The 17,309-nt window shown below is 46.2% G+C and overlaps 1 protein-coding gene across 1 annotated transcript in view; it reads left to right on the top strand.

Moving 5' to 3' along the window:
• The window catches only part of LOC147123425 (NAD(P) transhydrogenase, mitochondrial-like), a 285,712-nt gene that overhangs the window by 256,848 nt on the left and 11,555 nt on the right, over positions 1–17,309 (top strand). The window contains exon 20 of the mRNA XM_085972697.1: positions 12,291–12,406. Coding sequence (XP_085828823.1) covers positions 12,291–12,406 — 116 coding nt within the window. The remainder of the gene's footprint in view (positions 1–12,290; positions 12,407–17,309) is intronic.

Here is a 17,309-nt window from a genome sequence, read left to right as displayed (position 1 = left end):
AAGATTGCTAATTAATCCTTTCTCACTACATAATACCCAGTCTAAGATGGCCTGATCTCTAGTTGGTTCCTCGACATATTGGTCCAGGAAACCATCCCGTATACACTCCAGGAATTCCTCCTCCACAGTATTGTTACTAATTTGGTTAGCCCAACCTATATGTAGATTAAAGTCACCCATGATAGCTGCTATGCCCTTATTGCACGCTTCTCTAATTTTCCGTTTAGTGCCATCCCCGACCTCCGCATTACTGTTTGGAGGCCTATATACCACTCCCAATAACGTTTTCTGCCCCTTGGTATTTTCTCAGTTCTACCCATACAGATTCCACATCATCAGAGCTAAAATCCTTCCTTTCAATTGTGTTAATCCCCTCTTTAACCAGCAATGCTACTCCACCTCCTTTTCCTTTCTGCCTATCTTTCCTGAATATTGAATACCTCTGGATGTTGAGTTCCCAGCCTTGGCCACCCTGGAGCCATGATTCCGTAATCCCAATCATAACATATTCGTTTACCTCTATTTGCGCAGCTAATTCATCCACCTTATTATGAATGCTTCTCGCATTAAGACACAAAGCCTTCAGGCTTGTTTTTTTTAACGCTCTTAGATCTTTTAGAATTATTATTTACTGTGGCCAGGTTTGATTTAAACCCTTGATTTCTCTGCCTGTCACTTTTGTTTTTCTCCTTCCTGTCTTTTGCTTTTATCCTTGTTTCCCTTTCCTCTGTTTCCCCGCACAGGTTCCCAACCCCCTGCCATTTTAGTTTAAACCCTCCCCCAGAGCATTAGCAAACACTCCCCCTAGGACATCAGTCCCGGCCCTGCCCAGGTGCAAACCGTCCGTTTTGTACTGGTCCCACCTCCCCCAGAACCGGTTCCAATGTCCCAGGAATTTGAATCTCTCCCCCTTGCACCATTCCTCTAGCCACGTATTCATCTGAAATACCCTTCTATTTCTACTCTGACTAGCACGTGACCCTTGCACCAGGGAGGCAACACACCATCCTGGAGTCTCGTTTCCGGCCGCAGAAACGCCTCTCTATTCCCCTTACAATAGCATCCCCAATTACTATAGCTTTCCCCTTTTTCCTCCCGTCCTGTGCAGCAGAGCCACCCCTGGTGCCAGGAAGTTGGCTGCTGCTGCCGTCCCCTGGTAAGCCAACCTCCTATCAGTATCCAAAGCGGTATATCTGTTTGAGAGGTGTGTGGCCACAGGGGACCCCTGCACTACCTGCCTGCGCATACCACTCTGCCTGTTGATCACCCGTTCCCTTTCTGCCTGTGCCACCTTTATCTGCGGTGTGACCAACTGATTAAACGTGCTATTCACGACGTCCTCAGCATCGCGAATGGTCCAGCATGTATCCAATCGCTGCTCCAGCACCGCAATGCGGTCTGCCAGTAGCTGCAGCTAGACACACTTCCTGCACACATGGTTGTCAGGGACACAGGAAGTGTCCCTGAGTTCCCACATAGCGCAGGAGGAGCATACCACGGGGCCGGGCTGTCCTGACATGACTTACCCTTTAATTAATTGAAATTAAATTAAACAAATCAATCCCACCAATTACACTACAGATAAATGATATATTTTAGGGCCCTGGTTTACCAACAGTCCCCGCTACACCACAGAGACCCTAGAAATTATAAACCACAGAGTTAGAGTTTAAAAAAGAGAGAAATACTCACCAAACAATCACTTACCTGCTTTCTGGTGACGTCACACTTCGATCACTAACGCCACCAGGAGGACATTACACTGTAAGTTAGCACTGGGCTAAAAAACATTAGCCCCCAGCGTGAATTTTTGCCCGGTAGCATTGCGGCCATTTTCAGCGGCCGTAAACCCGAGGCCGCGGTGACACTGGCAGGTTTTTGCCATTGTCCCATTCCAGGCCTTAGATTTTAGCAAAACCTTTAATGAAGTACGACATATAAAATTACTTTACAAAGTCGAAACGCATGGAATAGGAGAAGCTTTTGAAGTAGATTGTGAACTGGATGAGTCAGAGGATCCAAAGGGTAATTGTTCAAAGAGCAACTCACAGGTCTACATATCCTTGGGAAAGAGGTGACGTGTCGATGCCCTTCCAGGTGAAACAGCGATTTACTTGTACTTCTTGCAATTTAGTATACTGTATTCGCTGCTCACGATGCGGTCTCCTCTACATTGGGGAGACCAAACGCAGATTGGGTGACTGCTTTGCAGAACACCTCCGTTCAGTCCGTAAGGGTGACCCCGAGCTTCCGGTCACCTGTCATTTTAATTCACCGCTCCATTCCCACTCGGACCTCACCGTCCTTGGCCTCTTGTATTGTTCCACGGAAGCTCAACGTAAACTCGAGGAACAGCAACTCATCTTCCAACTAGGCACTTTGCAGCCTTCCGGACTCAATATCGAGTTCAACAATTTCAGATCATAGCCTCGGCCCCTATTACTTTTTTACTTATAATTTTTTCCACCCCTTTGTTTTGGGTCCTCCTTTCCACCACCCCACCCCCCTCCTTTCCTTTTGTTTCTCTCTCTCACCTGGCAGCTGTCTCTTACCTGCCAGTACACTTCACACCTAATCTCAGCTGCCTTTTGTCTCCACGGGCCTATTACCATCTCGTCTGGCTTTGAATACCTTTTATTGTCTCTTTTGTTCGATCGCAGCCTTGCCTTCGATCTATTTTATTTTCTTTCCAGTTTTGAAGAAGGGTTTCAACCCGAAACGTCAACTCAAATTTCTCTCCATGGATGTTGCCTGACCTGCTGAGTTTTTCCAGCATTTTCTGTTGTTATTCTGGAACCATTGTTGTTTTCGATGTATATTAATGTTTTGGAGGAAGGGATGGTAAGGGGAATAGCAAAGTAGGAAAAGCTATAAATAGTAAGCAGCAAGTGGTTCAATTGCTGAGGAAGCTGGACCGGTTGAAGAATTGGACCAAAATGAGAAATGTCATTTAATGTAGAAAAATGCACAGTCATGAAGCTGGGGTAGGAAAACAAAACAAATGGGAACGTGCTACAGGAGCAACATAGGAGGGAGATCTGGGATTTTAGTCAAAAACACCCGTAAACATTCAGCACATTGTGCAGCAGTGGTGAAAAGGGCAAATAAGATCATAGGATGCAGAGCGTGAGGGATAGAGCACAGATCCCAGGAAGTGATACTGAGCTTGTACAAAGCACTGGTCTCCCCCCACCTTGAGTATTGTGTAATGTGCTGAGTACCACACTACAGAGGAGTTGCTAGCTTTGGAGGGAATACACAGAAGGGCGACTAATTTGATAAAAGGTATCAGGCACCTAAGCGATGAGGAAAAACTAAAGGTACTTAGGATAAAATGGCATCTTAAAGGCAACCTTATCGAAATATTTAGGACCTCCAAGGGAATAGATAAATTGGACCCCAGAATGATCAATAAGGGGACATGGACAACAAAAGGTGAATACCTAGTTAAAATATTCACGCAGAAGGTGATAAACATGAAATAGCCTATCTGAAGAGGCAGTGGGAGCGGAAAATGTTTTAAATTTAGGCGGTGGACAGGGCTATTGAAAAGTATCAGAAGTAGTGTGGGGTAAGAAGACTGACATTTTAGGACAGCCCGATGGATGGAGATGGCTGTGTCTGTTACTGTATAGATCGATGTCCATTGTAATTGGGACATAAGGAGTTATGGGTTAGTTTAAGTAAGTCTAGTAATGCTTCATAGGTAGTCATGGTCTCCAACAGCATGCTTGATTATCTTAGAGAGTGACTTTTTACAAAAGAAGAAAACTGGCAAAGAAACAAAATTTAGAAAAGTGAAACTAAAATTAAAATATATACAGAGATAAAATGTAAAATAATGAGCATTTATGAAAAAAAATATCAAACAAAGAAATACAAGATACTGTTGAACCGAGAAAGAACCAAGAAACTGGAGACAAATATGTTTTACAGATTTTTTTCAAGAGATCTTTTCAGTCTTCAAAACGTTGTCATATATAAAAAAAATAGGGGCATTTATTTTAAGAATTGTCACGTGGAATTCGTGAAGCATGGCACAAGTCTAATTCACAGGTTTTTTTAATGTTTGTTGCAGAATGATTCCTCAGTCCTGAAAGTCCAAAGGCTGTAAGGTGGTGTCTGGTTTATAGACAGTTAACTTTGACTTCAGGCGACAGCTGCATCGTGTGGGATTCAGCACTTCACTCTGCACGAAAGATTTAGTACTTTTTTGGGGGGAAATGGAGCTGAGTGAATTAAATCTTGTGGTTACACAGGCATTTTTATTTGCATATTTCTTGAGCTGAACTTCAAAAAAAAAACATTGTTTTTATTTTTCTGAGTAATGGATAGGTCAGACTTTATTAACTTGGTAAAACTTTTATTAGGCTAGTGCAAGGCAAAAAAAAGGCCAACATACCCTATTTAAAGTGCATTGAATGAATACTTGGCTGTGCTTTTCACTTCCAGTTGTGAATTATGCATGCATAGTACAGCTAGTTTTTTTGGACTGGCGTGTGCAATCATAAATTTAAAACCTTGGAGACACAACCACAATTTTTCTGTCTATCTGATCTGTTAGCTTAATACGTGGATATCTCTGAATGGGAGGAAAAGTCCAATGATAGATAAATGCAGTTCATTCCTAAGCAGACATCATAGATTGTGTGGCGCAATTTATTGCCAACTGAACACATTGTCCTGTACACAAGCGTATCAATTAATCAGCTTGTACTGTGGGGTGGGGGGGTGGGGTGGGGCGTTGGTGGAGATAAACTGTAAACGTGGCAAATATGAAATAAACAAAGCTGGAAACTCAGGTTAGTCAGCATTTGAAAGGAAAAACATTTGAAGTGCAACCCTTAAATAGCTGGGCGATGAAGGGTTAAATCTGAAGTGTTGACCTACCTTACTCTTTGAAATGCTGATTGACCTACTGTGCAAGAGACAGTTTACCTCAGTTGGTAGCATTCAAATCTGAGTCCGAAGGTTGTGGTTTCCTATACTGTACTTTCCCTCTGTTCATACAGGGCAAGCAGATACTATGGAAAAATGTAATAAAGAAGAATTGAATAAATATTTGAGGGAGTGGCTGAGGGGGATGCGATTTGATACGAGTCGGATTGACTGCAGTGTTTTTTTTCCAGTCTGGCACTTCAGTGCAGCACTGAGGGAGTGGTCTATTGCCTACAATGTCATCTTCAGATGACATGTTCAACTGAACCCCCTTCTGCCTGTTCAAGTGGACACAACAGCTCCCATAGTGCCACACCAAAGAAGGGCAAGGAGTTCTTCGAGTGTCCTGGCCAACATTCCTCCCTCCACCAACACCACCAAAAATGGATTAATTGGCCAATCATCTAATTTACTGTTTGCGAGGCCTTGCTGTGTGCAAATACGGCGGCTGTGTTTGCTCATATAAAAATAATGACGACACTCACAGATTGGCCTTGAGGCACTTTGAGAAGTCCTGAAATCTTGATAATATGCTATATAAATGTATTTCTCTCTCTCGGTGTTATGTCCGTGAATAATTGAGACACGGACAGCAGGAGTGAACAAAATAAGTCTTTACTGGTGGAAGTCAACAGTGAAACTAAAAACACAGAGGCTCACTAGCGCCTTTTATACAGGGGTGGTCACTGCCGGTATTGCAGTCTGAGACCAGTTATTCTCTTAAAGGTGCATACACAACAATTCCTCCCCTTTTAGATAAACAGTACATAACGTTCATTTAACAACTAAATGATAACTAATTACAATCACAATTACGGTTGCTAGATACATTGGTTAAGTTTAAGCAATTATAAGTTCAGTCTTTGAGGAGGCTTCCTGATTCTGTCTGGATAACGCCTCTTTGGGGTCTCAGGTTCTTCTGGCAATGTTGAGTCGAGATCAATGTCGTTGTTTGGTTCATCTGCTTCCAATATCACCGATTCTGCGGTAGCTGCAATTGGTACGTCGATTTCATTGCCAGGTGTATCAGATCGTGGTGTGGAGTTGACGTTTTCCAGTGACTCTAGAATCTGGCCAGCATGGCGTCTTACAATGCTCTCTCCAACGTCCACGGTATACATGAGCGGTCCTTGCCGTGTACAAATCGTTCCTGGCTGCCATTTCTCAGTGCGGTAGTCCCGGACCAAAACTGGTTGACCTATCTTAAAACTCCTGGTCGGCCTTTCATTCATATTCTGAAACTGCCCGTTCTCCACATCTCTTCGGACGTTTGGCTTAACCAAATCCAAGCGGCATCGTAGTCTTCCATTGAAGAACATCATGGCTGGGGTTTGGTTGGTAACCGCATGTGTCGCATTCCGGTAGGCAAACAAGAAGTTGTCCACCTTGTGTTGTAGGGGTATATCTTCATTACACATTGCCTTGATAGCCTTCTTGAATGTTTGGACAAACCTCTCGGACAATCCATTAGTGGCTGGATGATATGGGGCAGATGTGTAGTGCTTAACACCATTGTTCTTTAAGAACCTCCGGAACTCTTCAGACACAAACTGTGGTCCATTGTCAGAGCAAATCTGTTCAGGCAGCCCATTCTTGGCGAATATGGTTCGTAAAACTGTGATAGTTTTTTCCATGGTGGTTGAGGACATTTTTATTACCTCTGGCCACTTTGAATGTGCATCCACCGCAATTAAAAACATCGAGTCCATGAAGGGACCAGCAAAATCAATGTGCACCCTTTGCCATGGAGATGAGGGCCACTCCCATGGATGCAGAGGAGCTTGTGGTGGGGCGTTTTGGACCTTCTGGCATCCTGCACAGCTCTTGGTCATCTCTTCGATTTCTCTATCGATTCCCGGCCACCACACAAACGCTCTGGCTAAGCTCTTCATTTTTACCCCACCCAGATGACCCTCATGAAGCTCATTGAGCACTCTATCCGTCAACTTAGGTGGAATTACTACTCTGGATCCACACATCAAGGTTCCTCTGCACACTGACAGCTGTTCTCTTCTCGGCGAGAATGCTGGCAGCAGTGGTTCGCCATGTGCTGGCCATCCCTTCACCGTTAAATCATAGACCCGTGATAGTGTCGGGTCATTCCGTGTTTCCTTTTCTATGTTTGCATTCGTCACAGGGAGACATTCGACTATGGTCGAGTGGAATAACTCCATTGGATCCACTGCAAGGTCTTCTTCTTCCACCGTCGGCAACGGTAGGCGTGACAATCCATCAGCATTCCCATGCTGTTTAGTTCCTTTGTACTCGATGTCATATTGGTGTGCCCCTAGGAAAAGGGACCATCTCTGCAGCCGTTGCGCTGTCATTATCGGTACGCCCTTCTGAGGGTTGAAAATGGAGACAAGAGGTTGATGATCGGTTAGTAGAGTAAATTTTTGACCGTGCAGGTAGTGATTGAACTTCTTCACCCCCCACACTAGGCTGAGGGCCTCTCTGTCAATCTGAGCATAGTTACGCTCGGCAGAAGTTAACGAGCGTGACGCAAAAGCTATCGGCCTCTCTAAACCATCAAGGAATTTATGTGACAGTACCGCCCCAATGCCGTAGGGAGACGCATCACACGCCAGTCTGATCGGCAGTGCTGGGTTGTAGTGAGCCAATACTTCCCTTGAAGTGATTAAGTCCTTACTCTTCTGAAAAGCACGCTTACAATCATCGCTCCATTTCCATGCTACCCCCGTTCGCAGTAGGGCGTTCAGTGGGTGCAAAATTGTCGACAAATTCGGCAAAAACTTATGATAGTAATTCACCAATCCGAGGAATGACCTCAGTTGCGACACATTTTCAGGCGCTGGGGCCTTAACAACCGCTTCAATTTTGTCAGGGGACTTATGTAACTGTAGGGGGTTTTTCCTGCTCTCTTGCCCTTTCTGGCCCCCTGCCAGGCTTCGTGCAAGAATTACCCTTGAGTGGTTCGACCCACCCCCCCCTACGGTTCTAGACCTTGGACTTAGATGCAGAGAACAGTAGTGCAGAGAAGAGGACTCAATAGACCAGGCTGAATAGCACGAAATGGATGCTTTTATTTTTGAACAGTTTGAAGCATTACAAAATACATGTCATAGGCACAGATTAAAATAACTACAATCATGCACAAATTTATGAACTTGACTCTATGGAAATGGGGAACACACGGCACATCGTAAAAGGGGAAACACATTACGATTTCCCTTAACTCCCTCCCCTATACCTAAACTAAGTTTCGACCTGGGGAACTTGGGATCATGCTCACCACTCTCGAAATCGCGAGAAAGGGGGTTCGCAGCCTTTTTGGCACCGCTTTCCGTCGTCACGTGGATTTGGAAACTTCTGGCGCAGTCGATATTCTCTCTCTCTCGAAGCGGTGGGGTAGACACAGCCTCGATGAGCGCTCGTTAAGGTTGAGATCCACTAAGTCGATTTGGGTTCATGGAGCAGACCCAGATGCAGGCTATGCACATGGGAGAATCTTGTGGCCTAGATCGCCAGTCCTCCAGAGGGTTTCTTCTCCGTCGGCCTGGGTCGTCGATGATCTCCCGACCCCAGTACCCGGGCCACCCTCGTCGCCTTCTCGTCGTGGCCGAGCCTTGTTTGGCTGAACACCGACCACGTTGTCCTTTTACCGAAACCGTCCGTCTTTAAAAAGACGAAAACGTTTTCATCGATTCTGCATCTGCCGAAGTGGAAGAGGCGCCGATCCGGGCACCGTCCGCCCTTCGTTCGTTCCTCGTAGAAGAAAGTTCTTGAAAAAATGGAAGCCTGAAGTCGCCCAACAAGAAGCCGTGGCAGTGAAGAAGAAGTAACTTAGATGGACTTTCAATCCATAGTTATACTCTTTTGGGACAGTCTTATCTCCCGCCAAATCATAGTCCTGTCTTTGTATTAATTTTGGCGGGCAGAAAATCTCTGCAGGGGCGCTTTGTCTTGTAATGGAGCCGGTGATAACTTAAACTGGCCTTCCTGGCCGATAATGTCTTTTTAATGTCCTTTGCATTGTCACCGTGGCTCGGTTCGCATATTGATCGGTCCGGACATTTTCCTTGATGGCTGTTAAACGTTTTTTCCTTTGTACGATAAATGGGTATAAGTGTTTTTACATTGTCCGCCCATATCTTGATGGGCCCCATCCTGTACTTATAATCCATTGAATATGTATGCTGTTGCTCTGAGTTTCGGTTCCCAGATACTGGCTTTCGTGGGCTCACTGTCTTCAATCCACAAGCCTGTCTGGCTTGCAGTAACAGAAATAAAATGGTTCATAAACTGATCACGGGGCCTGGCGGCCATTTTGTATGCCCTTTTATCAAAGGTTTTTCTGTGCAAGCTTACTTTGGTCAATAAACAGTCTTATTTTATCCAGTTTTCTTGCGTGATTTTTGCTGAAAATTGCGAATCTTACATAACCCCTCTTCATCAATCACGTGGCCACAATACGATATCTGTTTCTTAAAAAATTCGCACTTGGGGCGGTAGGCTCGCAGCCCATGTTCCCGTAGTCTAGTGAGCACCTGTTCTAGGTTGTTAAGGTGTTCACTGTCATCTTCACCTGTCACAAAGATGTCGTCCAAGTAACACTGAGCCCCCGGAATCCCTTGCAGGACTTGTTCCATCGCTCTTTGCCATATCGCTGGAGCCGATGCTACTCCGAATACCAATTGATGATACTGGTAAAGACCTTTGTGAGTGTTTATCGTGAGATACTTCCTAGAGGACTCTTCAACCTCCATCTGCAAATATGCTTGTGCTAGGTCAATTTTTGTAAAACGCTTCCCTCCAGACAGTGAGGCGAAGATGTCTTCTATCCTTGGAAGAGGATATTGTACTGTGTGAAGGACTGGGTTCACTGTCACCTTGAAATCCCCACAGATGCTAATCTTCCTTGGCTCCCCGGACTTATTGCTTAACGTTTTCTTCATGACAGGAACGATGGGTGTCGTGCATTCGCTCCAGTCGACCTTAGACAACACGCCCGCCTTCTCCAGATTCTCCAGCTCTGCCTCGACGGCTGGGCGAATTGCATATGGTACCGGTCTTGCTTTGAAAAACTTGGGAACTGCATTCTCTTCTATTTTTATCGAGGCGGTTACGCCTTTAAGCGTGCCCAGTTCTTGTTGAAATACCTCTTTGGCGTTAGCTAAGATTGTTGACAATCGTCCAGGAGTGACGTCTTCATCTTTTTTACCGTCCACCGTCATTGCATGAATGGAATGCCAATCTAAGTTTATCTTCCTGATCCATTCCCGTCCCAATAACGGTGGTCCACCATTTGGCAGTATGTAGAGATACAATTTCCGTATTTTCTTGCCATTGTATTCGACAGGCACCCTTATTTTTCCTCTGGGGTATACTTTTTGCCCCGTATACGTCGTCAAGACGATGGATGTCTCTCTCAAGGGTATGTGTGAAAATAGCCGCTCGTAGTCTCGTCGATTCATGACGGTTAGCGCTGATCCTGTATCCAATTCCATTTTAACTTGGGACCCTGCTATCGTGAGGGTGACCCAAATGGTTCGGTGATCCTCTTTTGCGATTACATTGTGAAGTTTGAGACAGCTTAGTCTCCTGTTCCCGGATTCACTATCGCTCATCTGGTCTTCGGAACTACTGTCCGTCATCTTTTGTACTTTCTTGTACGGTTCCTTAGTAGCCTTTTTGTTGTCGCTGGTCTTCTTCCCAGACCTGCAAACTCGTGCAATGTGTCCCATCTTCCCGCATTGCCTGCATATTTTGTCTTTGGACCAGCAGTCCTTCTGGTCATGGTTAGTTCTGCCGCAGCGATAACATTTTGCAAATCCCCGTGTCATTTCGTGGGTGCCGTATTCCTGTGGTTTTTGTTGAATTTCTGCAGCTCCCCTGGCTGCTGCTTCATACGATACTGCCACACTGAAAGCCTTATCTAGCATCAGCTCTTTCTCTGAGAGTAACTTCTTCTGTGTTCCTTCACTCAGGAGTCCACAGACAAATTTGTCCCGTAGGGTATTTGCCAGTCCTGCTCCGAACTGGCAGTGCTTTGATAGCTTGCGTAGTTCCGTAAGATAATCAGCATTGCTCTCATCCTTGTGCTGAGTTCTCCTGTGGAATTTAAATCTTTCTGCTATCAACAGCGGTGCAGGGTTTAAGTGTTCCTGTAGGACAGCAACAATTTCGTTAAAACTCTTCGCCTTCGGTTTGGCTGGAGTAATCAGGTCCCGCAATAGGCCATACGTTCTAGCGCCCATTAAGTTTAGCAATATCGATGCCTTTTTCCCCTCCGCTATTTCATTTGCCTCGAAATATACCTCGACTCTTTCCACATACGTGGTCCAGTCCTCTATTGTATTATCAAAAGCAGTGATACAGCCAGTCTTCGGCATCTTGCAAATCTAAAATGGCGCCTCCCGCGCTTTGCCTTCTTCCCCGATTTCACAAAATGGCGCCTCCCACGCTTTGCCTTCTTCCACGCTGTTGTTAGCGCTGCTTTCCACGGTTTCTTGCGCGTTTAATATTGATTTTTTTTCTTTTATTATTTTCCCGTCATGGAGCGGACCCTCTGGGACACTTCCCTCCCTTTTCTTAGGTCCGAACGCTGCCCGGCTTCGAAGCACCGGCCGCGCCCTGTGTGCTCCACCCTCTCTCTCTCTCTTTGCTTCCCGACTCGCTTCCCGGCCCCGTTGAAAAGCCACCCGATCGAGCTCTAGCCCGCCGCAGCCCAGGAAGGATCAGTGCACTACCTGCCACCAGCCCGATTAGCTGGGAAACCACAGACCGAGGAACCAAGCCTGGCTCTGGACAGTCTCTCCTGCAAGTTTTCAATCCGACGATTTGGAGGGCGGTTGCCCACGGTCGACGCCCGTTTCTCGAGTTTCTTTGGATTTTATTTATTTATTTATTTATTTTTTCTTCTGGCTTCGACCTTCAATAACGTCGTCTGAGGTGCTGCCGAGTTGCAGGTAATTTCGTTTCTTACTCGTCGCCAGTGTTACGTCCGTGAATAATTGAGACACGGACAGCAGGAGTGAACAAAATAAGTCTTTACTGGTGGAAGTCAATAGTGAAACTAAAAACACAGAGGCTCACTAGCGCCTTTTATACAGGGGTGGTCACTGCCGGTATTGCAGTCTGAGACCAGTTATTCTCTTAAAGGTGCATACACAACACTCGGGCTCCCTGTTTCCCGCCCCTCCCCCACCCAAAGTTTCCTATTATTCTAAACAGGCTTGTCATGTATCTCTCCCCCCCCCCCCCGCAACCCTGCCCCATGATCACTTTATACTGTACTGGTGATATGAGAGTACAGTTACTCGTCATCTGTGCAAATCTCCTGTTTATCTGATTTTCTGCTTCTTATCCTTAAATTATTCCTCCTTTTTCAGGAACTGACCTGGTGCTAGTTATTGGAGCAAATGACACTGTTAACTCAGCAGCCCAGGAAGATCCAAATTCTGTCATCGCTGGAATGCCTGTGCTGGAAGTCTGGAAATCTAAACAAGTGAGTAAAGAAGGCAAGACGTCTATGAAAAAGGATCCTCTCTCACTGATGTGCTATAATTGAAATAAAAGTGCCATTGCACTATCTGTGTCACTGCCAAGGCATGCCACAGCCATGGGTAATGGGCAAATGGGCAAGGTACTGGAGGGCAGGTGGGAGGCGCTAACAGGGCGCAAATGGCTTTTCACCCCCTCCCGAGGCGATAACTGCTCCTGCGAAATTCCATGGGAGGTTAGCGGCGGTACTACCGGGTATCGCCCCGATCTTCTGCGCCCAGAGATCATGACGTCATCTCCGGGCACAGTGCCCCGGTAGCGCCTTGGGAGAAAAATTTGTGCTCGCGCCCTGCAGCAGCGCCGGGCTAAGTTACCGAATGCTGAGGTCGGCCGCTCGCGGGGCACCATTTAAAGGCGCGGTGGCCAGCTGACATGAAAAGAATCAGCAATTTAAAAAATATATAATTTCTGAGCACCGGAAATGGGCTGAGTGCCGCAATCGGTCAGCCCGCCACTCAGCTTGATTGCGCAGCACTCCCGCACCCAGCAGATGCCACAAAAAATGCAGAGCTCGCAGCGGGGAGCCCTTCCCTTTAATTGAGGGAAGAGCCCCTGCAACGCGGCAGCACCATGCGTGGCCACACGTGGCGCTGCTGAGCACATTGCCTCGGGTCGGGACATTCCCCGCCTCCTGCACTCCAAGAGACAAGTGGAGCGCTTGATTTAGTGCTCCACTTCCCTCTTGGAGCAAAACATGGGAATTTCTCAAATGTTTGAGAAGGTTAGCACCTGGCACTAAGTTTTCAAACATTTTTGACTTAGCGCCCCAAATGGCCCTCTAGGGGAATTTCTCCCCCATAGCGGTCGATTTTAACTCAGGTGCGGGGAATTGTCGGGTTCCCCGAATTTGGTGTTTCCCACACGAATCTAAATGGGTGTGTGAGATTGATGCAATTTTAACTCAATTGGCCAATTGATTTCCAACGTGTGGGAGCCCTTGGCAAATGAGTATTTCCAGTCAGAAAGTCGCATAATATGACGTCATTATTGCTGCTGCATTTAGGGTCTGCAACAAGCCTTGCTTCTTCTGCAGGCTGCCAACCTTTTGGCATTTGCTGATACACTGAGCTGGAAGCAGAATGGCAAGAGAAAGACCGAGGTCTGCACCCCGTTTTGACGACGTTGCCCTGCAGGCTTTAGTGGAGGGAGCAAGAGCTCACAAGGAGGTGCTCTTCCCTTCATCAGGGAGGAAGATGCCTCCCCAGCAGACAAAGGCTGCATGGCTGGAAGTGGCAGAGGAGGTCAACTCCTTATCGGCTACCCGCAGAACCTGGATACAGTGCAGGAAGAGATTTCATGACCTTCAGCACACTGGAAAAGTGAGTATGAAGTTCCCATCACTCTCAATCTGATCGCCATTGCCTCTCCTCACCAGCACTCAGCTTTAGCAATCTCTTCCTCCACATCCCACTTGACACTGACATCCATGCACCCTTACCCATTCCCTCTCTCTCTATGCTCACATTCACCTAACTATTCGACTATGCAGCCCTCACACTCCCTCTCACTCTGATGCTATGAAAACAACTGACAACACACAGGGAGGGCACTTGGTCTTGCCACCTCACTCCATCTTTGTCTCCTTCTAAGCATCTATGCTATGGATTCTCTACACCTACTCCTTCATTCTCACTCAAACTCCACTTGTCTCTCTCATTGCAGGAAAAGAGATCTCACAATAAAAGAGAACGAGCGAGGAGAGGAGGAGGGCCACCATCAGTAGCCCACCTCACCCCCTGGGAGGAGGCGGTCCTGGAGATCGTAGGACTGGAGGATGAGGCGCAAGTGGGGGACGGACAGACGGGTGCATCACAGCAAGCTGGTGACAGAATAGTTTTCCATCTCTCTCATTGACATTGCATGAGTCGCTGATAATGATTCTGAAGCTATAACAGATGGACCTATGATCATCTGCAATATGCAATGTGCATGTAACCTTGACCTCACATCTCTAACTCTTTCCTTCACTCCCCCACAGGACCATCGAGAGCCCCCGTTCCCACTGTCCAGGAGGAAGAGCCTGAGCTTCCAGACTCCTCAGAGGAATCTGCAACCTCTGAGGGTGCAGCGTCAGCAGAATTGAGCGCACCCAGCACCAGCGCAGACACTCACACCTCGGTGGGACCTTTGGGACATAGAGTAGTGTTGTCATCTGGTGTATCACAGCTCACAAGTGAGCATCAGCAGATTGTGGAGACAGGGACAGCAGTGGAGAGTGCTAGTCGGAGGGCGCAGGACTCTGCCAGCTCGGCTCAGCTGCATGTCGACCCTCTACCTCTGGGTCCATCCATAAGATCAGCGGGGCTGGAACTCCAGGAACAGATGCAGGAGTCTCTGGCAAGTTTTGTCTCCAGGGTCGATGTGAGTGTGGAGCGAATGGAGGAGTCCATAGCGAACATGAGCAGAGCCTTTGTGGAGTCATTGGCGCATGAACACATCACCATGGAAAGGATGGCAACCTCCATGGAGGAGATAAGTCGCCAGGGTATGGAAAACATGGTGAGTGTTCATAATAGAATGACATCTCTTGAGGAGCAATGGGCATCTATTGAACAGAGAAACCAGACCTTCATGGAAGTCCTTCTGAGTAGGACTGCCATTGCAGATACGGGTCCCCATGGCCCCCTGATGTGCAGCAAGGTTGCCTCATGCCAGTTCCAAGCACTGGCCCCTTCTGGCCTGTGCTGCCTCAGGTGGGTGAGCAGCAGCCTGTGGCTCCTGCTCCTGCTGCTGCTGGTGCTCCTGTTGTTCCTGGTTCTGCTGCTGCCGCACCTGGTGCTGGAGGTCCTCTACTGCCAAGAAGGGAAGGAAATAAAGGCCTCCTATGCTTCTGGTAGATGCCTCAGTTGAGGAAGCGCTGAGTGAGGGTGGCGAGAGGGGTTTCGCAGGAGGTCACACTGGAGAAGTGTGTGAGGCTCCAACCTTCCACAGGTGTGGTTAAGCCTGGTAAAGGTTGCCCCAGGCCTGAAACAACAAAGTCCTGCCACCTGCAAATGATGGCTGATCAAATCACCTCTTTAATGGTTGACCTGCAGCTGATAGTCAGCAAGCCAATAGTGCTCACGCCAGGTTTCACAGGCGTGATCCCCACCAGACGTGTTTTACGTAGGAAAAGGGTTAAACAGGCAAGGGCCTGTTAAAATGGGATTATAAAGGCCAATTAGTGCTGTTTAAGGGCCCTAAAGACCAGTCCCGCCTGTTGCAGGCGGGACTGATTCGGGACCATCAGACATGCCTGGGTTAAAATGGCTAGGTGTCGGGAACCAGGTGGGCGGGGGGGGTCCCAACCCCCAAGTTTTGCGATTTTAACCCCCCACACGCCTCAAAGCCCGCCTGACGGCTGAGTTAAAATTTAACCCATAATGTTTGAAGGGAAGCCATTTTTTGTAACAGCAAGATTCACAAAATAAAGCCAATGACTTGGGATGTATGCTATTAAGATATTGAATGGTAGGTGTCAAAAACTGCCTTCATATTTGGCACTTGATTGCCTGTTCCAAAACCAATTTGAGGAATACTGTCATACAAAAACTCCGCAAACCGTCATAAAACCTTTGCCAGACAAATAAAAGCATCCTCAGAGCCAACCAGAATTTCCATTCTTGAACACTGTATGCTGGTGCAAATGTCTTGGTACAACATTCAGGTTTCTTTGAGGAAATTGCACCATTTTGTTGCATTTTTTTCAAAACTACTAGTCAATCTCCTGCGGCATCACACACAGCGAGTCAAGATCAACTATAGTCTTCAGGTGAAGCGAGGTTAGAGGGCAGGGGATAATATAACCAGGATGTGCAGACATGATTCAGTCCCCATTTTAAAGTCACTCGTTCTGTTCTTTTTTATATAATACTCTGATATTGTATTATTTACAATATCAGAGTATTAGAGTTAATATCAGAGTTAAATGCCAAAACAGACAGCAAATTAGGAATCGGAGAAGTAGAATTGTTTAAACACAGGAGTTTCTCTGCAGCGCAGACTGAGAAACTGGGAGATGCAAAGCTAGGTGTAACTGAATCGTCACTGGTGGGCGGGTGCAATTATAGCTTGACAAGTTTACATAGGCCATTCTCTTCCTGATTGTGGACATAGGAATTTATAATGGAAAAGATTGACACGATCTGTGACAGAAAGTAAGGTTTTGTAGACAAGGAGTGCTTTCAGATGTAAGCTTTTAAATATGTACTCACATAAATAAAAGTACGAATTTCTACAAATAAACATATAATCCAGGAATATACTTAGAGGGCATTTTCCACTTGGCTCACCTTTTGTGTACTGAGCCAATCAATAAGATGACTTTCCTACTAGAGACCAATTATATCCAGACCTTACATTAAGTAGGAAAAGTGGAGCAGAAATAATAGGCTTTGGATGTACATTATCAGAGAACTAAGGGCGAGGGCTTGACCTGCAGACTCATTCTTCAAATTAACCACCTAGAATCAACAATCTAATACAGTATAATCTGCTTGGTGTTGTAATTATTGCTTAATTAGTTGGCAAGCTACCTGAAATAACTTAATTTTGTTTCTTTTACTTTGATAATTAAAGTAATGCTGCTATCCTTCCTCGCCCCTCAAGAAAACTGCAAACATTTTGTATCAATTAGTTGTCACGAGCAGATATGTTTGATCTAATTTATTGGCCATTATTTTTGTCAGTCAGTAATCTTGCTGAGTTTCAATCAGTTCAAAGTTACTAGTCGTCACAATGTGAAGGTAAAAGAAAAACAGAAAATGCTGGAAATACTCAGTTGAGTATTTTGCTTTTGTACATTGTGAAGGTGTTGCTCTTGGATTTCATTCCATCATGATATATTTTACAAGGGGCAAGGTTTTGTG

The sequence above is a fragment of the Somniosus microcephalus genome, chromosome 2 (genome assembly GCF_052327205.1).
Source record: "Somniosus microcephalus isolate GS21.2 chromosome 2, FLI_Smic_1.0, whole genome shotgun sequence".
Taxonomy (NCBI): Eukaryota; Metazoa; Chordata; class Chondrichthyes; order Squaliformes; family Somniosidae; genus Somniosus; species Somniosus microcephalus.
The sequence above is the reverse complement of the archived record's forward strand: the minus strand, read 5'-3'. Positions and strand labels throughout refer to the sequence as shown.